A 22,864-nucleotide genomic window follows, 5' to 3' on the forward strand; every position below is an offset into this window, starting at 1 on the left:
CGAAGCTGCAAACTCGATGATAGAAACATTATACACCCATGGAAAGCTTAGATTCTCATGAATCTGGCTGTATAAACCACTTTCACATGTGATTACCACAGCGGGTAATATAAACACATTTGTCCAACAAACAGCAAATAATGTAAACAGCACAACTCACCTTTGAAGGCTCAAAACTAGTCACAGATGAAAATATTCCACAAAAAACGGCCATGATCCAACCTTGGACATCCAGACAAAACAAGCCAGTAAAATATTTCTTCCAAAACATGTCTTGAAATCAGTAAACAATCCACAAATAGGTAGTTTTGTGAATGTGCACCTCGAGCTACGCGTCCCATATTGAGTGAATGGAAACAAAATGGCGTCAAATCCCCAGTTGTCGCCACTCTGATATACAGGCACTCTACTCAAAACAATGCCAGTCTGACCCCTAGTGTGCATTACCACCAACCTTAAACCAATCTATCACCAATCAGAACAAGTCCTAGGAACTCTTAAATTCATTCATTTGGTGCAACAACTCACCCTGAACCCAAAGGAAGTGATGTAAATGAACCCTGATGTAACTGTGGTGATCGGCTAGAGTTTCAACCACTTCCAGGTGTTACTTACCTGCCGTATCGTCCCTGCATTTTCTGCAGCTGCTGACACAGTAGGATGGGCGGAGCCTGTTCCAGGTGGGAGGGGACTCCCAGCAGCCGTGCAGCTCGCAGCTCCAGTGCAGACAAGGCTCTGTGTTCGCAGTCCAGCCGGTCCTGGTACTGTTCCCAGGACTGCAGCAGGTCCTGCAGCTCCTCGGTGGACGGCTTCGCCCTGGAGGCCTCGGGAAGCTCCGCCTCCACCTGCTCCAGGACAGCAGACGCCTTCTCCACCTGACAGCAAGGAGCCCACACATTTCTTATTTTATTGGAGTGGTATTTCCTGGGCTGTAATGGAACAAAAAGGCTGCATCCTGTGAAGGATCCATATTACGAAGGAGAAGAAAGATCCATGTTATAAAGGACACAAAGGATTCGTACTATAAAGGATGAGAAGGACCCATACTATGAAGGATGCAGCCTCTGAATTTGAACATGTCTATTACTAATGTTATTTATATCTCAATAAATACTGTTATTTTATTTTCAATAATGTATGGTACTTCTATGTTGTTGCTTTTTCTCTTTCTAGACACTTCATTTCTTATGTCATTTTGCTTTTACTGAGCAGTATCTGGCAAAAGAATCTCCTCCGGGATGATGAAAGTGTCATCTCATCTTATACACATATTTATATATAAAGAGGCTTCAGTAAAAGGGAAAATGTCTCAGATCCCAGACAGGTGAAGCTTGTTTTTTATGACTGTACTCCTGTTTTACTTACGCTGTTTGTGATGTCTTCACATTCAGTGATTCTCTGTTTGCTTCGTATCTTTAACTCCTTAGTGCAGCGTCGCAGCCTCGATAATCTCCTCCAGAGGGTGCTAACGACGGCCTCCCGTCCTCCTCTACAGCTCTGCTCTGAACAAAACTCCTTCAGCTCCTCCAGAGGCCTCAGCAGAGACTCCATCTCCTCACACAGAGCCTGGACAACAAACACCAGATTAACTGTGTCAGTAAAGATGAAAAACACGACTCTCCAGAGCTGTAATATCGTAAACAAGCAGATTTCTACGTACTGTGTACTTCGTCTCCTGGTCGGTGCAGTCGGCCAGACAGGTGACCTTCTGAGAGATGAGCTGCAGGAGTCGGTTCTCTGCAGTTTTCACATTCAGGATGAGTTCGTCTTGGGATTTCATGTAGTTTCTGTGCTGTTCTGCACACCTGAAAGACGGAAAATGTCAACATTTAAAGGATTTTGTCTTTAGCAAGTGGTGCATTTTTCTTTTTCAATAATTACTAATAACCAAATACTGGTAATCTGCAGTGTAATTAGAGTTTTTTGTATTATATTACTCCCACCGCATTTCTTAATTATTAGTTTTTTCAGTGTATTTTTTGAACAGAACAGTAAATATGCAGTTTGGATCTGAACTAATTCAAAGCAAGAAGCACTGGTCACTTTTTTTGCACTTTTAATTTCACATTCACATATAAAATATTTCCAAATAATGAAGCATAATAATAGATTTTTGTACAAATTCAGTATTTTCTAACTCATTCTGGCCAATATTGTTTACAGCTGTGCAGAACAAAGGCTTCCTGTCGCTGAATTAACATATTTTCATGCCAGACATCCTTCATAGGTATTATAGTCAAGTAAGGTAGTATTTTATATAGTTTTTAAGGGTTTTAAAATCATAATATGCAAATTAATCCGGTAAAAGACATCATAAAGAACAATACAAGGACTTAACCTCAATATTTAAATCAGAATTATCAGAACAAGTTTGATTTTATAAAAGCTCCCTCTCAAAAAAAGAAACGCTCATCTCAAAGGATTTCCCGGTTAAATAAACATTAAACAATGAAAAACTGTTATCATGACAGACCAGGCAAAATAAAAAACACCTTAAATGTGTGCAAAATAAGACGATTTTGATTTAAATGCCAAAAAAAAAAGCTTAATCTACTTTTATGTAACATCTTATCTGCCTATAAATGCAAATATGTTATTTATTGTTTAATAATAACAATAATTGTGTTATTTATTTGGCGTATCGATTCATTTCTAGTCTTTGTCCTTCTGTTTGGACTTCTTTTATTTTAACGCTTTTACAGACTGATATGAATAAAGTGTAGGAGTCTTTATTCATCTCTGATAATATAAAATCATAAATCTGATTGTGATCCTGGTACCTGCTGAGTCTCTCCAGTCTAACGTGACCCTTCGCCTGCAGGGTCGACATGCGGACCAGCAGCTGGCTGAGGATGTTCTCCTGCAGCTGCTCCACCTTCTGTGGGGACAGGTAGGGATGCAGCGCCGCCTGGTTCTGGAGCTTCTCCACGTGGGTCTGGAAGTGCTGCTGCAGAGAATCTAAAGCCTGCCGGGTTCCCTGAAGACTCTGAGAGCAGAACCCAGCAGAACCGTGAGGAGGCAGCAGCTGGACCTCCAGGTCCCTCAGAAAGTCCACCGCTTCTCCAACGGTGCCGGTGTAGCTCCTCAGAGACTCTCGGGCCTGAAGGATGCTCTCCTGAAAGACAAAAACACGTTTTTCACAACTGATTGAGCTCCCACTATTTTTATTTTAAAACCGTAAGATTTTCTGTACTTTTTACTATATAATACATTTTTATTATAGTTTCACTGCTTGGTTTAGAAGGTTGTGCATTATGTTTGGCAGGAGAAAAAAAAGTCTGGAGATGCTGATAATTCCTCATGTTGTCCTATCAGACCTGTTCTTGTACTGCAGACACGTCTAAAATGTTTGAAAAAATAATTTGAATTTTTATCAGGATCTTAGTCTTGGTGAAGGATTGACTTCGTTTTCTTCTCAGGTTCTGAACTGGAGTCAAACGATTTGAACCTGATCTTTGCAGAAATGTTCTTGGACTTGGTCTTATCACACTAATAATCCAACATCTGGAAGTTCTCAGAAAGAATTATTTAGTAAACTAACCTTCGAATGCGTCTCTTTCGTACCTCAAACTTTTCTTACAAACTTACCATTTGTGAGTTACATTCGCCGAGGACTACGTTCTTGAAGTCCATCAGATGACGAGAGCTTTGTTTCTTTCCCTTCTTCTTCTCTAGAACCTCCACCGCTCTCATCCTGGACTCCACGGCCTTCTTCACAGACAGGACTCTCCGGTATTCTTTGTTAATCGCTGCTTCGTTCGGCTCCATCACGAGGAAGTTCTTCAGCTCCTGCTGGGACCACCAGAAGAACGTCTGGACGGCTTTCCTCTCCGAGTCCAGGTCCAGGTCCTTCAGCAGGCTCCACTCGATGATGCTGAGGTTGTTGCGGAGCGTCATCTCCCAGGTGTCCAGACTCTCCTCGTTCTGTTTCAGCCTCTGGCGCTCCACAGTCAGCTGTGACGGGTAAAGATCTGCGGAGATCGACTGGAGTTTGGAGCCAGCTTCTTCACACAACATCTTCATCAGAGGAAACTGGACCAGGAGGGTCTCACAGGTTTTATATTTTTCTTCCACATCTCTGCTGTCGTCTTTGGTTTGGAGAACCTGCTCCTGGACGTTCTCCCGTAGATCCTCCACACACTGCCTCAGGTTCAGGTACGTCTCGTGGTCTTTAGCTTTGGTCTGCAGGAGAACCATCTTACTGTGAAGCTCAGAAATAACCGAGTTCAGTTCTCTTGTCTTTTCCTGAGGGATCCAGGGCTGCAGATGGTCGACCTGGGACTTGTGCTCCAGGATCAGGTGTTTGAAAGGTTCCAGAGCCTGCAGAGACTCTCTGGTGATGGGGAACCTGTACCTGTTCAGCTCCACCAACATCTGCCTCAGGCTTTTCTCCACCGTGACCAGGTTTTTCTTGCTGGAATCTACGTTCTGGAGGAGGTCATCCAGCTCTTCCTTGTTGGCCTTCTCATAGCTGCTGATGGCCGTGATGTCCTCCTGGAGGTTGGTCAGCTTGTCGAAGAGTTTGCAGTTTTCTGCGACACTGAGCTCTGAAGCGATGTCTTTGCTCTTCATTAAAAGAGACTCGCAGACGGCGGCCTGTTTCTCAGCCTCGTTGAGGGTTTCTTGGATCTGGCGAACTCTGCGATCGAACTCAGCAGGACTTCTGAGTTCGCTGTCGGCGCTTCTAGAAGCTTCTCTCTGGAGATGAGCTACGATCCAGGAGTCTAAATCAGCAATCTGCTCTGACAGCTTCTCCCTGGTCTGAAGTCCTGACTCCATCTCTTTCTCTGCCTTGGAGAGCTTCTCAGTGGTGGAATGCGAGAGTTGAACCAAACACTCCAGAGATGCTTGAACCATGGGAACCTCCTCAGCCTGGTCCAGCTGTGGCAGGAGCTCCGTCACCTCCTCCACCAGAACCTCCAGCTGGCCCTGTTTGGACATCACTTCCGACTGCAGCTTCTTCAGGTCTCTGAGCTGCCGGTGGACCTCCTCAGGGAGGAGAGCGACCCTCTTCCTCCGGCCCTCGATGTCGCTCTCGGTCTGCTTGGCCCAGGCGAAGCCGTCCCTCATCACCACGATGATCTTCTCCATGATGGGGCTGCTGCTGTTCAGTGTTTGGGAGGAAACCAGCTCCTCTGTGCTGCTCAGCTTGTCTCTGACCTTCTGGAGCTCCTGTTGCATCTCCTTAGCTTCCGTTTCCCACCTTGGACTGGGGACCAGCGCCTCCGACAGCTGCTCTAAATGGAGGACCTGCTGCTGGGCTGCTTTCACCTCAGCGTTCGCCTCCATCAGCTGCTGAACCTTCTGACAGTTCCACTCAGAAGGCGACTTGGCCTTCAGGCCTTTGTTGAGTGCTTCCAAATGTTCCTGCAGGTTTTTCAACTCCGCCAGAACACCGCTGCTGATCTGAGAATGGACATTTGCCCGATGGACGCTGTTCTCCACGGTTCTCTCCAGGGTTCTCCATTTGTCTTGAAGGTTCTTGAGCTCAGTTTGTGCAGTCGTTCGTTCAGACCGGCTAAGGAGGGGGATCAGTTTACTGTGGGTCAGCAGAAGTTCTCCGAGCAGCGTTCGGTTCTCCTCCATGTTCCTCTGTAAGGAACACAGTCGCTCTGCCTCCTTGGAGCTGCTCTGATCTGGAGACCTGGAAGAGAAACGGTGAAGAAACATCAGACTCAAAGGAGCATTTAATTAAGCGTTTATCACCATTTTTATTGTTTATCGCCACGTCCTACCTTACAGTTCCTTAAAATCTATCTTTAAGTGACTAAAAGAAAACCCTGATGAGAACACTTACATTCTCACAGCTTCCAGTTCTGCCGCCTGGTTCTCCAACAAGGTCTTTGCTGCTTGGATCTGGTCGCAGTAGTCGGTCACCAGTTGAAGCTGAGCCTCTTTATTCTGGATGACAGCGGCAGCATCCTGAGCAGCGGTGGTCCACTGGTCCTCCAGATACTCCAGAGCCTTGCTGCTCTCAGAATCAGCGGATCTCACCTGAGACAGCGACGACACCTGAGCCTGGGCTGCTTCTCTGCACTCCTGCATTCAAAAAACGGCAAACAGAGTGACTCAGAGCTGCTGTTTTTAACGCAGAGACGTCGTGTTTACTCTGTTTATCTGATTGCTACAGAGCATTTCTTTGAGTGGTGTGTCTCAAAAACTCCAATTAAGGGCTTGTTGTGTAATTATTTTTGGCAAATGTGTTTGCTACGTTACCACTGGAGGCACTTTGGCGTTTCTACCGATGTTAAGCCAACCTACTGCACATAATCACTGGTACCTACAAATCCAGCTGTTGCTATAAATCACTGATGTTTCTCTGGTGAGTCACGCAGCCTCACCTGAACCTCCTCCAGCTGCCGGGCCATGGCAGCCGGGCTCAGCTCGGCTGGGCAGCTCTTACAGCTCAGGACTCTGGATACCAGCCGGCTGAGATGAACATCTAGATCACTGGTGGGAGAAATCAGAGCCTCTGGAGCGTCTTCCACTGGTTTATTCTGCAGATAAAGAGACACACAACAGAATGAAGATCAAATAATAGTCAGAAAACCATCACAGAATTTAATATCATCCAAGTTTTAGTCCTTTTAGCCCATTTAAGAATATAAATGTGTGTTCACTGTGTATTTGTTAATAAACAGAGCAACAGGAAGGAGTTTTTTTCTTTACTACTGTTGAGATATTGAAGCAGTTGAGTTTCTTTGCAACTGTTGGGTAAATAAAGGATTTTTCTCTATTGTAAATAAACTGGATTGAATTTAGTTAGCGTACAAGAGAGAAAGGCAGATGACGATCATAAAGTAGATGGTAACCATCATCACAGCATTATTCTCAAACTGTTTTTCTTTTGTATTTAAACCCATCTGAACCCCAAAACCCTACAAGAATGTTTTTCTTTAAAAAAAAAAAAATCAAAAATTACACCATTTATCAGAGCCAGATGCTGTAAAAAAAGAAATGATAGATTTTCTAATTCAAAGCAGTCCTTGAACTAATCATGTGTGAAGTGTAGCTTTGTTGGGAAAAATGAACCAAATTTGAGCTTAACGTTGTGAAAAACAATCCACAAATTCTACATATCTCATTTAAAAATTCTGCAACAATAAAGCATTTGTACCAGAATTAGTAAGAAAAATAAAAGCAGCACGGCTCAGAAACGGCGAACAGAGGAGTAAGATGTTAGAAGATGCATTCAGCATGGAGAAACATCTTTGTACAGATGAGCAGAGAAGAGAGAAAAACACATTAAATAGCAGTAAAATAACTATATTATGCAGAGTCAACACTTTCTAGTATTTTATCATCTGTGGATGGAGATTTTTAGTTTTTGTAAGAATTCCCTTGTTTGTTTGTTTTTAGGATTTATAGAATTTAATCTACACCAAAGACATTTGTGAGTCCTCTCTACTTCCAGCAACAGTTGTTCTGTTTCCTTAAAGGTGCAGAACTTTCTGTTGTCATCTATATTATATATAAATGTGACATAGAAGCTGCCTGGGGTTTAAAGGGTTACGTTTCTACAAGTAGGAGTTTCTAACTTTGGTGACTTCTCGTGGCAGCGTTGAAAACAAACATTAACTGTGGTACCTCTATGAGTTGACTGTTGGGTCCAGTTCCTGCCATCTGCTGGATCTCCGTGAAGACGTTCCTCACGGCGGATCCGTCCGGCGCCTCCAGAACTACTTTCTCAGACTTTACGACATCCGCTTTCTGTTCCTGAGGCGACGCTCCTTCCACATGGCTTATTTCACCGGGGATACAGCGAGTCGGTGATTTCCGAAGCGCCTGGAGTGACGCTGGCGACGTCCTGTCAGAACCGAACACCTGCTCCTTTTGTGGACAGCAAACACCGACATTAACGGAATAAAAACCTGACAGCTCTAATGCATACAGTTTCAACGAGTGAAGAAAAGAACCATCTGTCTCCGTCTGAAACAGGTTTATCTCATTTGAACTCTAAGCCTGCAGGTGTTACTACCAATGAATTGCCAGATAAAGCTATGATGTATGAGGTCGCTCATATTCCTACCCCGAGGCTCTGAAACCTTCAGAAGCACAGCTGTAACTGTCTTTGCATGTAATCATCATAAAACGTAGAAATGTTTAGCACTAACTACTGATGGTATATCTTTTGACAACTGTAGGACTTTACATAAATTCTAAAGGGAATTTGAAAAGTCGCCGCTTTGTTTCTAAAGAATGTTTCACAACATGTTCCAACAAGCAGGTGCAGGAGATCATGAATAATAATGATGCACACGTATGATTTCCCTGGAGCAAGAAAAAGGATCTCATTCTGTCTGCTGTAAACGTGTCTCAATGTGTAACAGCAGCTTCTGCAGGTAATAAGGCACAATTATTAATAAAACAAGAACAAAAAAGTTATCCTATTTATGAAGAAACAGTGTAAGACATTGGTGTTAACCATTGGGACATCAGTTCATCAAAACTAAACGTGGAAAGCCAAAATTTTGCTTGAAATTAGGTTTTGCAGTTGTTTTCTCTAGGAAGGTGCTTCAGTTAAGCAACGTGACAATCAGAGGACCAGTGACATTCAAAAACCAACTAAAAATTAGTCTTGAGATAAGTTTAAAGTTCACTGTTAGGCCTTACCTGTGGCGCAGTCACACTGTCAACCCTCGCTTCACTGGTGGCGGTGGTTGTCTTCACTTGCAGAGGTAATTCTACACTGATAGTTTCCCTTTCCTGTCCCTGGATCTTCTCCTTTGGTGGTTGTTCTTCTTTCCCTTTTGTTGCATCTGATGCTTGTTTTTCTGTTTGGACTTTGAAGCTTCTTTGCACGTCTACTTCAGCTGTACACTTCTCTGGTTGAACATCAGTGAAAGTCAGACCTTTGCTTTCTTTAACGGTCTCAAACTGAACACTTGATTCAACTTGTGGTTTCTTTTCTGTTGTGACAGTTTTGTATTCTTGTGCACTTGTATCGATTTCTGTCTTTTTGACAGATTTTTTGTCCAAGCTCTTAGGTACATCTTGTACGTCAACCGTCAACACTTGTTTTTCTTGAACTTCAGGATCTTTGGTCTCTTTGAGGTTTTCCAGTGCAGTTTTAGAGGGTTCTACTGGAGTATCCCTTTGGCTTGGTTCAACCAAACCCTGTTGAAATATGACATTCTCAGTCTTTCCTGGCTGAACATCAATAGAAATCAACTTTTCGGTCACTTTTTCTTCTTTGGCAGTCTTTGTCGTCTTTGCTACAGCAACAGATGAGATTTCTTGTTCCTTTGCTGGTTCATCTGATTGCAAAATGGGTACTTCAGCCCCTTTGGAAATTTTCTCCACTGTAACATGCTTTTCATCTAGACCTTGTGGTGCATCATGGACATCTTTTGTGGAAACTTTAGCATCGCCATCCACGCTGTGATCCTTGGTGTCTTTGGGTTGATCTTCTGTGGCTTTCAGGACGTCCACCATACTCTCAGTCTCTGGTTTTACACCATCTGGCTCAGATGTGCCGATTTCTACAAATGCTTGGTGAACATGTTCCTCGACTTTCTCAGTCTTTTCTGGCTGAACACTATCAGAAGTCGGGTGTTGGTGGATGCTTGCTTGATATTTTTCTCTCTCTGGCACCTTTTCTACAGCAACAGATGAGATTTCTTGTTCCTTTGCTGGTTCATCTGATTGCAAAATGGGTACTTCAGCCCCTTTGGAGATTTTCTCTGCTGTAACAGACTGTTCAACCAGGCCTTGGGGTCCATCATAGACATTTGTAGCACCTTCTTCCAGGCTGTGTGCCTTGGCATCTTTGGGTTCATCCTCTGTGGTTTTTAGGACAGCCAGCTTACTCACAGTTTCTGGTTTTGCAGCATCAGTTTCATCTTTATTAATCTTTGATTTCTTTCTTGCAGGAACAGATGGGATTTCTTTCTCTTTCACTGGTTTATCTGGTTGCAAAACAGGTACTTCAGCCGCTTTTTGGATTTTCTCCATAGTGACGGTCTTTTCATCTAGGCTTTGTGGTGCATCTTCCTTCGCCTCCTTCGGTCTATCCTGGGTGGTTTTCAAGACGTCCACCTTCACACTTTCTGGTTTTGCAGCGTCTTGCTCAGATTTGCTGATTTCAACAAATTCTTTGCGACCAAGTCCCTCGACATTCTCAGTCTTTTCTGGCTGAACACTATCAGAAGTCGGGTGTTGGTGGATGCTTACTTGATATTTTTCCATCTCTGGCACTTTTTCTACAGCAACAGATGAGATTTCTTGCTTCTTTGCTGGTTCATCTGATTGCAAAATGGGTACTTCAGCCCCTTTGGCCATTTTCTCCACCGTAACATGCTTTTCATCTAGACCTTGAGGTGCACCATGGACATCTTTTGTGGAAACTTCAGCATCTTCATCCACGCTGTGATCCTTGGTGTCTTTGGGTTGATCTTCTGTGGTTTTCAGGACGTCCACCATACTCTCAGTCTCTGGTTTTACACCATCTGGCTCAGATATGTCGATTTCTACAAATGCTTGGTGAACATGTTCCTCGACTTTCTCAGTCTTTTCTGGCTGAACGCTATCAGAAGTCGGGTGTTGGTGGATGCTTGCTTGATATTTTTCGATCTCTGGCACTTTTTCTACAGCAACAGATGAGATTTCTTGCTTCTTTGCTGGTTCATCTGATTGCAAAATGGGTGCTTCAGCCCCTTTGGAAATTTTCTCCACTGTAACATGCTTTTCATCTAGACCTTGTGGTGCATCATGGACATCTTTTGTGGAAACTTTAGCATCGCCATCCACGCTGTGATCCTTGGTGTCTTTGGGTTGATCTTCTGTGGTTTTCAGGACGTCCACCATACTCTCAGTCTCTGGTTTTACACCATCTGGCTCAGATGTGCCGATTTCTACAAATGCTTGGTGAACATGTTCCTTGACTTTCTCAGTCTTTTCTGGCTGAACACTATCAGAAGTCGGGTGTTGGTGGATGCTTGCTTGATATTTTTCCATCTCTGGCACCTTTTCTACAGCAACAGATGAGATTTCTTGTTCCTTTGCTGGTTCATCTGATTGCAAAATGGGTACTTCAGCCCCTTTGGAAATTTTCTCCACTGTAACATGCTTTTCATCTAGACCTTGTGGTGCATCATGGACATCTTTTGTGGAAACTTTAGCATCGCCATCCACGCTGTGATCCTTGGTGTCTTTGGGTTGATCTTCTGTGGCTTTCAGGACGTCCACCATACTCTCAGTCTCTGGTTTTACACCATCTGGCTCAGATGTGCCGATTTCTACAAATGCTTGGTGAACATGTTCCTCGACTTTCTCAGTCTTTTCTGGCTGAACGCTATCAGAAGTCGGGTGTTGGTGGATGCTTGCTTGATATTTTTCCATCTCTGGCACCTTTTCTACAGCAACAGATGAGATTTCTTGTTCCTTTGCTGGTTCATCTGATTGCAAAATGGGTACTTCAGCCCCTTTGGAGATTTTCTCTGCTGTAACAGACTGTTCAACCAGGCCTTGGGGTCCATCATAGACATTTGTAGCACCTTCTTCCAGGCTGTGTGCCTTGGCATCTTTGGGTTCATCCTCTGTGGTTTTTAGGACAGCCAGCTTACTCACAGTTTCTGGTTTTGCAGCATCAGTTTCATTTTTATTAATCTTTGATTTCTTTCTTGCAGGAACAGATGGGATTTCTTTCTCTTTCGTTGGTTTATCTGGTTGCAAAACAGGCACTTCAGCTGCTTTGTGGATTTTCTCCATAGTGACGGTCTTTTCATCTAGGCTTTGTGGTGCATCTTCCTTCGCCTCCTTCGGTCTATCCTGGGTGGTTTTCAAGATGTCCACCTTCTTCACACTTTCTGGTTTTGCAGCGTCTTGCTCAGATTTGCTGATTTCAACAAATTCTTTGTGACCAAGTTCCTCGACATTCTCAGTCTTTTCTGGCTGAACGCTAGCAGAAATCAGTTCTTGGTTTTGTGTCACCGTTCCAATCTGGATACTTGTTTGATTTTTGTCAAATTTTGTCACTTTTGGTAATGCAATAGATAAGATTTCATACTTCTGTACAGTGGCCAGTCTCTGTGGTTCTAAAACTGGAACTTCAGCTCTTTCTTTAACAGTAACAGACTTGTCTTCTTGACTTTTTGGTGCATCATAAACATCTTTTTTAGAGACTTTAACATCTTCCTCTATGCTGATATCCTTGACCTCTTTCGGTCTATCCTCTGCAGCTTTCAAGACATCTACTTTCTTCACAGTTTCTGGTTCAACAGAATCTTGCTCAGACAGGCTTATTTCTGCAAAAATTTTCTCTGCTTTACTTGGCTGCACTGATGCAATAACAGCAGATGGAGCTTGAGCAGTATCACTTTGAGACACTTTTTGTGGCTTTTCGGTGCTAATCTGTTGCACGTCCACTCTTTGCGTCTTCTTGGGGTGAACATCAGCTGTAGTTTTATCTTTGTTTTCTGGCATGGTCGGTATATCCAGTTGTAAATAAAGAACTTTGGGCTCACTCTCCATCTCAACAGATTTTCCATCCACGCTCTTGGGTACATCATCTAGTCCCAGTGCTGGTTTCTCCTCACAGAAACCTTGTTCCTTGACCTCTGTGGTTTTCAGCACCTCCATTTTAGTTTCAGTTTGGCTTAGTCGTACTATGTCTTGTCCAGGTAAACTTATTTCTATAACTTTTGTCTCATATGGTTGTAGTGATTCAGAAACAAGCGAGGTGGGCTGAGCAGAGTCTTTCTGACATTCAGTGATGCTTTCTTGAATAATTATCTTAGTCACCTCAGCTGCAGCTTTCCCTAACATGATATCAGTGGTCTTATCTTTTTCTCTTCCAGTCTGGACATCTCCTTCAAAAACATCTATCTGTGGCTGATTTGCTCCTGTGACAGAAGTGTTTCCTTGTTCTTCAGGACTGGTTTGTATATCCAGTTGTAGAATGCACACTTTAGGCTCCATTTGAGCTTCCTCCATCGTAACAGACTTTTCATCCAAACCTTTAGGTGCACTGTCCATGTCAGGATGCTGTTCTTGGACCACCTTGGTTTTGGATACTTGAGTCTGAGTTTGGGTTGGTTTTTGTTCATACAAGCTGATTTCTATAAATTCTATTCCAGCCTGAGGTTGAGTTGTTGAAGCAGGAGCAGTGGGCTGAGCAGAGTCTGGTTGAGTCACATTGTCTGGAACTTCAGTTTTACTTTCGCACACAATCTGGACACTTGGTTCGACAACATCTACCATTGGTTCCTTTGGTATCGTCACATTCTCCTCTATATCTAGTTGCAAAATGCGTATTTCAGGCCCCGTTATGATTTTCTGAACAGTCCATTGGCTCTGGCTCTCTGGGAAATCTTGTAAGCCTTGTGTTGACACTATAGTTTGCTCCTTCTGGACACCATCTTCTTTAAGTGTATTCTGCTGTGCTTCCCATGGAGACAGACTCAGCTGACTCATAGTTTCAGTTAGTTTCTTAATTTCTTGATCAGATGGACTTACTTGTCCCTCATGAGGAGGTTGCGACACTGAGGAAACAGCAGAGATAGGCTGAGTAGAATCCGTTTCAGAAAAAATCTTTGCCTCTGGTTGATCTGACTTTATCTCCCATGTCCTGGTGACTCCTACGTCCGGCAGATCGAGGACCAGATATCTCTTCTCAGTCTCATCTGTGTTTTTCCACAGTTTGTCGATATAATCCAGTCCATACAGTGTGTCTGTAGTGTCTGAAGAGAGAGGTGCTTGTGTTTGAGAGACTGTGACTAAATGTCTTTCTGTCGACGGGGAAATTGTTTGTTCTGGGGCCTTATCTGACCTGTCTTTAGGTTCCTCTGATTTGGAAGACATCACTTGAATTGGCTGAATGACAGACTCAAGACTGACTATGACCACTTTATTTCCCTGGAGGTCCTTAATATCATCAGTGCTGCCAACCTGAACAGTAAACTTCTCTAGTTCTTCTTTCTGTTCTGGATGTTCAGACTTTTTCTCAGTTTGTTCGGGGCCCATGTGACTAGTTGTACTTGCAACATCAATAATCTGTGAAGTCTCAGAAAGCTCTGGACTCTTTGACTTTCTCCTTGTTGGTACTGGTTCACTTTTCTCCACAACTGCAGTTTTCACACCATCAGGTTGTTTCTTGGTACATTCAGTCTCCACATCTGTAAGCTTCCCAGGGGTAGGGATCGACTCTGGAACTGTAGAGAGTTCATCATCATTTGACTTTCTTGCAGTTTGTACAAGCTTTGCTTCTTCTAAAACACCAACACTGGTTCGCTCTGTGGAAGGAGATGAGGACCTCTCCTTGTCAGAGTCCTTCTCGGTTGGAATCTCATCCTTTTTCATAGGTTCTAAGGAAACGTTTGACTTTCTTTTAGTTGGTGAAAGCTTACCTGATTCTTCAACAACAGTTTTGGTTGGTTCTGTGGCCACCGTTGAACTTACAGCTGGTTTTCCACCTTGAGTTTCTTTCTCAGCTTCTTTGGAGTCTGCAAGAGTCTTCGACTCCCTCCTTGTGCGTGCAAATTCAGGCTTTTCTGAAATAATAACTCCAGTTTGCTCTCTGCCATTCATCGATTCATTTTCTTTCTCGTTCTCTGGCAAATCTATACTAGGAAGTTCTGCAGAAGGTTTAAGTCCCTTTGACTTCCTCTTGGTGGGTGACAGCTTTCCTTGTTCCACAGCAGTGATATCGGTTGTTGTTGTGACCACCCTTGGAGTTGAAGATGGCTTCTGAATGTCTGGCTCATCTTTGGGTTCTGCCAACTCCTTTGTAGAAAGCTCTGTCAAAAGTTTAAGATCCTTTGACACCCTCTTGGTTGGTGACAGCTTTCCTTGTTCCACAGCAGTGATATCAGTTGTTGCTGTGACCACCTCTGGGTGTGAAGGTGACGTCTGAGCATCTGGCTCTTGCATAGTCTCTGTCATCTCTTTGGTAGTAAGTTCTACTGAAAGTTTAAGGTCCTTTGGCTTTCTCTTGGTTGGTGACAGCTTTCCTTGTTCCACAGCAGTGATATCAGTTGTTGCTGTGACCACCTCTGGGTGTGAAGGTGACGTCTGAGCATCTGGCTCTTGCATAGTCTCTGTCATCTCTTTGGTAGTAAGTTCTACTGAAAGTTTAAGATCCTTTGGCTTTCTCTTGGTTGGTGACAGCTTTCCTTGTTCCACAGCAGTGATATCAGTTGTTGCTGTGACCACCTCTGGGTGTGAAGGTGACGTCTGAGCATCTGGCTCTTGCTTAGTCTTTGTCATCTCTTTGGTAGTAAGTTCTACTGAAAGTTTAAGGTCCTTTGGCTTTCTCTTGGTTGGTGACAGCTGTCCTTGTTCCACAGCAGTGATATCAGTTGTTGCTGTGACCACCTCTGGGTGTGAAGGTGACGTCTGAGCATCTGGCTCTCGCATAGTCTCTGTCATCTCTTTGGTAGTAAGTTCTACTGAAAGTTTAAGGTCCTTTGGCTTTCTCTTGGTTGGTGACAGCTTTCCTTGTTCCACAGCAGTGATATCAGTTGTTGCTGTGACCACCTCTGGGTGTGAAGGTGACGTCTGAGCATCTGGCTCTTGCATAGTCTCTGTCATCTCTTTGGTAGTAAGTTCTACTGAAAGTGTAAGGTCCTTTGGCTTTCTCTTGGTTAGTGACAGCTTTCCTTGTTCTACAGCAGTGATATCGGTTGTTGTTGTGACCACCCTTGGAGTTGAAGATGGCTTCTGAATGTCTGGCTCATCTTTGGGTTTTGCCAACTCCTTTGTAGAAAGCTCTGGGGAAAGTTTAAGGTCCTTTGGCTTTCTCTTGGTTGGTGACAGCTTTCCTTGTTCCACAGCAGTGATATCAGTTGTTGCTGTGACCACCTCTGGGTGTGAAGGTGACGTCTGAGCATCTGGCTCTTGCTTAGTCTCTGTCATCTCTTTGGTAGTAAGTTCTACTGAAAGATTACAGTCCTTTGGCTTTCTCTTGGTTGGTGACAGCTTTCCTTGTTCCACAGCAGTGATATCAGTTGTTGCTGTGACCACCTCTGGGTGTGAAGGTGACGTCTGAGCATCTGGCTCTTGCTTAGTCTTTGTCATCTCTTTGGTAGTAAGTTCTACTGAAAGTTTAAGGTCCTTTGACTTTCTCTTGGTTGGTGACAGCTTTCCTTGTTCTACAGCAGTGATATGGGTTGGCGTTGTGACCACTCTTGGAGTTGAAGATGGCTTCTGAATGTCTGGCTCATCTTTGGGTTTTGCCAACTCCTTTGTAGAAAGCTCTGGTGAAAGTTTAAGATCCTTTGGCTTTCTCTTGGTTGGTGACAGCTTTCCTTGTTCCACAGCAGTGATATCAGTTGTTGCTGTGACCACCTCTAGGTGTGAAGGTGACGTCTGAGCATCTGGCTCTTGCTTAGTCTTTGTCATCTCTTTGGTAGTAAGTTCTACTGAAAGTTTAAGGTCCTTTGGCTTTCTCTTGGTTGGTGACAGTTTTCCTTGTTCCACAGCAGTGATATCAGTTGTTGCTGTGACCACCTCTAGGTGTGAAGGTGACGTCTGAGCATCTGGCTCTTGCTTAGTCTTTGTCATCTCTTTGGTAGTAAGTTCTACTGGAAGTTTAAGGTCCTTTGGCTTTCTCTTGGTTGGTGACAGCTTTCCCTTTTCAACAACAGTGGCATCAGTCGTTACTCTGACCAACTCTGGAGTTGAAGGTGGCGTATGAAGGTCCTGCTCATCTTTAGTGCTTGTCTGCGCCTTGGTAGTAAGTTCTGGTGAAGGCTTAAGACCCTTTGACTTTCTCTTGGTTGGTGAAAGCTTTCCCTTTTCAACAACAGCGGTGTCAGTCTTTGCTCTGATCCCCTCTGGAGTTGAAGGTGGCGTATGAATGGCCTGCTTATCTTTGGTGTTTGTCTGCTCCTTGGTAGTAAGCTCTGGTGAAAGTTTAAGACCTTTCTGCTTTCTCTTGGTTGGTGAAAGCTTTCCTTTTTCCACTGCAGGAGTCTTTGTTGTTCCTGTGACTACCTCAGTAGTTGCAGATGCCTTCTGACTTCCAGGGCCTTCTTTTGACTTCCTCCTGGTCGCTACAACCTTAGTTCCTTCTACAAGAGCAGCTTCAGGTATCTGATTGTCAGGCTTTTCCTCCTTGCTAGAGAGTTCCAGACCTTTTGACCTTGCTTTGGTTGGTGAAACTTTACCTTTTTCCACAACAGTACTTTCAGATGTCTGAACAGCAGGTTCTTTCTTGTTTTGTTCAGGCTCCACATCAGGTGCTCCAACGTGGGTAACAACTGTCTCAGAAGTTGTAGAAAGGTCACCATTCTTTGACTTTCTTCTGGTGGGTACAAGCTTTGTTTCTTGAGTAACAACAGTTACAGAAGATTTTTGACCTTCTCGATTGTCCTTTATCTGAAGTCCCTCAGGAACTTCTGTACTCTTTAACTTCCTCTTGGGGGGCAGAAAAGGACTTTTTTCAACAACAGTGGTTGCAGCTGGTCCTCCTTGTTGGGTTTCCTTAGGCTCCCCATCAGGAGCTCTACCAACAGGAGACACTGGCTCTGGACCTGTGAAAACATCAAGACTCTTGGACTTCCTCCTGGTTGGTATAACTTTAGTGTCTTGTACAAGAATACTAGTTTCAGTTTCTGTTGGTTCTCTTTCCACTTGTGGAGTTGAAGAAGACTTTAGAGTGTCAGGTTCCACATCAGTAGCTTTATTCTGGGTAACAACTAACTGGGATGTGGTAGGCTCACCACTCTTTGACTTTCTTCGTGTTGGTACGAGTTTAGTTTCTTCCATAACGGTGCTCTCAGTTTTCTCCTTCAAACTCAAAACAGACGTTTGACTTTCAGGTTCTTCCTTCATCTGCGCTGCCTGCTGGTCGGGATGTTTCAGGGGAAATTTTGGGCTCTTTGACTTGTGTCTGGGTGGTAAAACTTCACTTCGTTCCAAAGCAGCAGTTTCTGTTTGCCCAGGCACAAACTCGGGTTCTTTCATCACACTTGTGGTTCCTTCAACAGGTGACTCAGGTTTTGGAGTTGGGAGAGACATGAGATTCTCAGAGTCGTCCTTGATCTGTGCAGTTTTTGCATCAATATCTTTGGTCTCAGCTTGCTCAGAAACTGACTTAGCTTCAGAGGACTTCACTGTCTCCTGCAGTTTGCTGGTGGGTTCACCTGCAGCATTGGTTGTTCCTGGGACATCTAGATTAGTAGTTGCTTTTTCTGTTGCTTCTTCCAACCCTGTTCCTGATGTTTGAGCAGTAATAGGTTTCCTCATTTCAGACTGCATCTTGGTTTGGGCAGGTTCTGCTTTAGTAGCTGAAGTCTTGGACTTTCTCCTGGATGGTACAGGTGTAGTCTCAGTACTAAGAACAGGTGCAGACTGGTCAGCTGTGGCACCTAGCTTAACGCTTCTGATCTGTGTTTCTTGAGAAGCACTAGAACTTGGCTCTGTAACAGTTTCTGAAATATACGTTTCACTCTGAGATGTTCTTTTTGTTGGGACAATTGTGGTTTGTTCCACAACAGTGCTTGTTTTGTCTTTCATGACTGCTGTCACAACAGATTTAGTCTTACCTTCAACAGTCTCAATTAAAACCGACAGTTCTTCAGTAGATTCAGACTTTTCTGTGAGGGAAACATTTGATTGCATTTCAGACTTTTTCTCAGGTGAGCATTTGTTCTTTCGTGGTGGTGCCACTATAGAGGTATTTGTCTTTTCTAGATTGTCTTGAGGGACATCAGAGGACTGAATGTCAGGCAGCTTTTGTTTACTGCGTTGATCAAGTTCCTGGTATCAAAAGAGGAAAAAAGCTTTAATTACAACAAAGGCACAATTAACTGTTCATTAAAGATAAACTGATGTGTTTTTTAACAAAACAAACTAAATCAAGATAATACCTTTAAGTTCTGATTTAGAGAAGCTTTCTGTGCATCTGCTTCTTTTAGTGTCTCTGAACCTTCCTTCTCTAGTTTCTCAAACATGTCTGGAGTCAGACAGGCTTTCAGAAATTGCTGGTGAGAAAGCGCCTCCTGCAGGCCACTCTGTAGCTTTGCACCTTCTTCTAACTTCACCTGAAATGAGGAAAAACTGTTCAATTTTAACGTAATCTCAAGTCCTTCTTACATCTGTATTATCTATAATGTCTGAGCAACCACAATTCAAGAAGAGAGGCATTAATAAATCCAGATATGGAAAAAAATACTTTTGTATGCAGAAATAAAACATTTAGTGCAATTTATCAGCAGAAGATATACGAGACAACGTGTGAATAAGGGTGATACTGAAGAAGTATATTTGCCAGAAAAGCATTAAAAGAAATAACCTGCACAGAAGAAATAGACTCTGATGGTTTTTTGTGGTTCCACTGCTGCAGAGCTTGAAGACAGTCGATCAGACAGCCAGATGTGTTTGTGGAGCAGCTGTTCTGGTGATCAGTTAGTCTGGATTTTAAGCTGCAGATAGGATGAAGTCACATTTACTGTAAATGCAACAGATTTTCCACAGTGCAACATGTCAAGAACAACATAAAATGCATTAAAAACGGTTAACATTACAATAACATGACAGTAGAGAACATGTGATTTGTGTTGCGTAGTTCAAGAGAGCAGATGAATCTCTGAACGTCTCAAACAGGCTATAAATAAAAGAACTCTGTTTTAATGCAACAGATCAAGGGCAGAGTGACCCTCTGAGGCATTTGCTGCCATGTAGGAATAATTGAAAAGTAAATTGAAATGCAGGATTGCCAGCTGAGAATTAGCCACGAAAAATCTGCTTACAGTTAAAGATGCATCAGAGTTTGTCGGTTTTCTGCTCAAACAAACAACTTTAAACCTCAAACAAAACAACAAATGTGGTTAAAACAAAGAGGGGGATACCTGGAGTGTTGCTGGGATAAAGACTCGACCGAGCTGATGATTTCTGCTGGCAGCTCGTTGGACGACGATTTTACCTCCTGGTGAAGATCCTCAACTTTCACACCCAGATCTTTCAGCGACTTTTCACAGTTCTAACAGAAAACAACATTGTAAGGGTTAATACATCTTAAATCATCATCATTTTTATCATAAATTATAGAGGTTTGAAATTGTATCTGTGTAACTTTTACATGTGAAAATTCCATCTCAAATCTCCAATTTTTTAGAATAATTTCTCAGATTTACCTGGATTTTAAAAATATAATAAAGACATTTATGAGGAAATTAGTGAAAATGCAGCTTGATATATCAAATATTCTGAGATAAATGATGCTTTTTAATTTCCTGTCGACTCACTTTTAGTTGATTCGAGTTGGGAAGTGAAAATAATCTTTTCTTTAAGTTCATCCTTTAAATTGTCCAGAATGAATAAATAAAAACTGAAATAATCCTGATATTGTTCAGATTTAGTGAACAAACAGCGGAAACTAAAACCAGAAGCAGTGTTCTTGGATAAGAACTGACTAACCTGGAGGCTGTTCCAGCGCTGCTGAAGCTGAGCGATGTTATTCAGCGGCTCGCTGTAGCTCAGCGCCTGGTCCAGAGACCGGAGCTCCCACTGCAGGGCTGCAGCTCGGTCCTTCAGGCCCTGAGCCCTCCTGGCCTGCTGGGCGTCCAGGTCCTCCAGCTGAGCCTCGCAGGCCTCCAGACGCCGCCTCACCTCCTGCTCCGAGTCGGAGCAGAGGTCGTGGAGGTGGCCGACCTCCAGCGTCAGAGCGTCCCGACCTCCAGGAGTACAGAGACCCAGCAGGACGTCTCTGGCCGAGTCCAGCTCCTTCATCTCCCTCTGCTCCCGGTCCACCGTTTGCAGCAGGGCCTGGAGGACACAAACAGTGATTAAAACCCTGAGACAGTGCTTCACAAAAGAAGAACTTTTCCCACGATATTTAAATATTTTGAGCTACACCTATGTTATAATAAATATACAAAATATGTAAGGTATAGAAAAAATAAATAGATAAGGAAAAATTTACTTTTTCACAATTTCCAAAACAATTTTTTTTCTGCCATTTAAAAAAATATATAATATAGAAAAAAATGCAAATTTTCATTTTGGAATTAAAATTGAAAAAAATTTTTTTTTCATAAACTGAAAAAAAAATTGCCTTTTGTTTTTACTTACATATATATATATATATATATATATACACACATAAATTTGAACGTTTAAAGGTTTTAAGACAAATATAGAAAACATGAAGGTTTTGGTTTTGGAATTAAATTACAGAAAAAAACTTCTCTCAGTTTTCCAAATTTTTTGAGCTACACCTTTATTATGTTTTAATAAATATAAAATATATGAAAGATTCCTGTTTTGTATGAGTGCTATGTTGTATTTTCTATTTATTTACGTGTGTATTTGTGTTGTTATTCTGACCTTCAGCATGTGCTGGATTTTTTATCTATTTATGTGCATTGATGTTGTATTTTCTGTCTATTTATGTGTATCTAGGGTTATTATTCTGACCTTCAGCGTGTTGTATTTTTTGTGTATTTGTGTTATTATTCTGACCTTCAGCGTGTTGTATTTTTTGTGTATTTGTGTTATTTTTCTGACCTTCAGCGTGTTCACGGCGCTGTGCAGACTCTTCCTATCTGCTGCAGGAGCTTCCAGACCTTTAACTTGTTCCCTCAACCAGTCCTGAGCTGCTTCATGCTGCTCCACCAGCTGGGTGCACTGACGCTCCGTCAGGATGCCCTGATCCAGGCTGGTTACCGCATCCTGGAAGGAAAGAAAACAGCAGCAGACGGAAGAACTTAGTCCAGTTATTATCATTATAATACCGGATAAAACAGATTCATATCAAGTAAAAGTTCTGCTTCTAAAAGGGAAACTAAAGGATGTCAGAGTGGACAGGAGGAGATTTTTATGTCTGAGGCTGCAAAATGTTTAAAGTTCACTAAAAAAAGTTAAATCAAGGAAAGAAGAGAACACACTCAGTGTAATAATATAAATTATACTGTTCTAAATACATAACTGAACAAAAATAAGGAGTAAAATTAGATCATGTTGAGAGAATTTCTAGCAGCAGAAACCTGTGCAATCATGTTTTATTTTCTTAGAAATATTTCTAAAATACAGTTTATTTAACCTTTAAAAGACACCAAGACCATTTCACAAGCTTTAATTTCTTCACATTTTATATGATCATTATTATTATCTGCTTTTTAGAATATTTCTTGTCACTGTTCTTCTGCAGTTAGACTTCTTAATACTGATTTTTAGCACGATTTTACAGCTGATTTCTTCTTCCAGGACAATTTGCATGTTTATTTGCACAATATTTTTTGTTTACGTGTCCTTTTTTCATGTTGATCCATCATCAACAGTCGTTTTACCTTCGAGAATCAAAAAAGTGATAAACTTCAAATTACTTTCATTTATTCTGTGTATTTAATCCTTTTGCTGCTGCAACACTGCACTTTTCTGTATCGTATCGTTAATAAAAAAACATTTATTATTATTTTCTGTTTTTCTGTTAGTGCTGTATGTGTTGCTTCTACATATTTGTAAACTTACAGTCAGTTTTTTAAGCAGAACAGGGATGCATTCCTCTTTACTTTTCCAGGACGGATCCGACCAGCTTTGGTCCTGCGTGATTCCAAACAGCTCTGCAGCCTTGAAGAAGACGGTAAAACACAGAAGATGCTTCAATCTGTACAGTATGTGTTTAATAACCCATCAGGAGTAAACACAGGCAGATGCTCACCTGTGTGCGGACGTCTGACAGGACCGGAGCTAGAGCCGTGGTCTGGTCCAGCAGGGTCCTGGCCTGCTCCACCGCCTGCCGTCGCTCTCCTAAACCCGGCCAGGGGAAGAGGCTCGGCAGGTAGGACGTCCGCTTCTGGAGCTCAGCCAGACCAGTTTCTGCCTGACTTCGTTGAAACTGACAAGAATCCAGACGATGGACGAGGCCCTGCAGCTGTCTGAGGGGACCAAGATGGAAATTAAGAGGTTAAAGCCAGCAGGAGAA

The 22,864-nt window shown here is 42.8% G+C and overlaps 1 protein-coding gene across 1 annotated transcript in view; it reads right to left on the bottom strand.

Moving 5' to 3' along the window:
* syne2b (spectrin repeat containing, nuclear envelope 2b) overlaps positions 1-22,864 on the bottom strand; it is a 196,732-nt gene that overhangs the window by 111,167 nt on the left and 62,701 nt on the right. The window contains exons 47-62 of the mRNA XM_051946040.1: positions 22,601-22,817; positions 22,411-22,509; positions 21,448-21,612; positions 20,359-20,706; positions 19,791-19,921; positions 19,235-19,364; positions 18,810-18,983; positions 8,614-18,699; positions 7,588-7,830; positions 6,342-6,497; positions 5,798-6,039; positions 3,589-5,644; positions 2,781-3,115; positions 1,661-1,805; positions 1,366-1,566; positions 616-875 (exon numbers count right to left, since the gene is read on the bottom strand). Of these exons, the coding sequence (XP_051802000.1) occupies positions 616-875; positions 1,366-1,566; positions 1,661-1,805; positions 2,781-3,115; positions 3,589-5,644; positions 5,798-6,039; positions 6,342-6,497; positions 7,588-7,830; positions 8,614-18,699; positions 18,810-18,983; positions 19,235-19,364; positions 19,791-19,921; positions 20,359-20,706; positions 21,448-21,612; positions 22,411-22,509; positions 22,601-22,817 (14,988 nt within the window). The remainder of the gene's footprint in view (positions 1-615; positions 876-1,365; positions 1,567-1,660; positions 1,806-2,780; positions 3,116-3,588; positions 5,645-5,797; positions 6,040-6,341; positions 6,498-7,587; positions 7,831-8,613; positions 18,700-18,809; positions 18,984-19,234; positions 19,365-19,790; positions 19,922-20,358; positions 20,707-21,447; positions 21,613-22,410; positions 22,510-22,600; positions 22,818-22,864) is intronic.

Source organism: Acanthochromis polyacanthus, chromosome 1 (genome assembly GCF_021347895.1).
Source record: "Acanthochromis polyacanthus isolate Apoly-LR-REF ecotype Palm Island chromosome 1, KAUST_Apoly_ChrSc, whole genome shotgun sequence".
In the NCBI taxonomy this organism is placed as follows: Eukaryota; Metazoa; Chordata; class Actinopteri; family Pomacentridae; genus Acanthochromis; species Acanthochromis polyacanthus.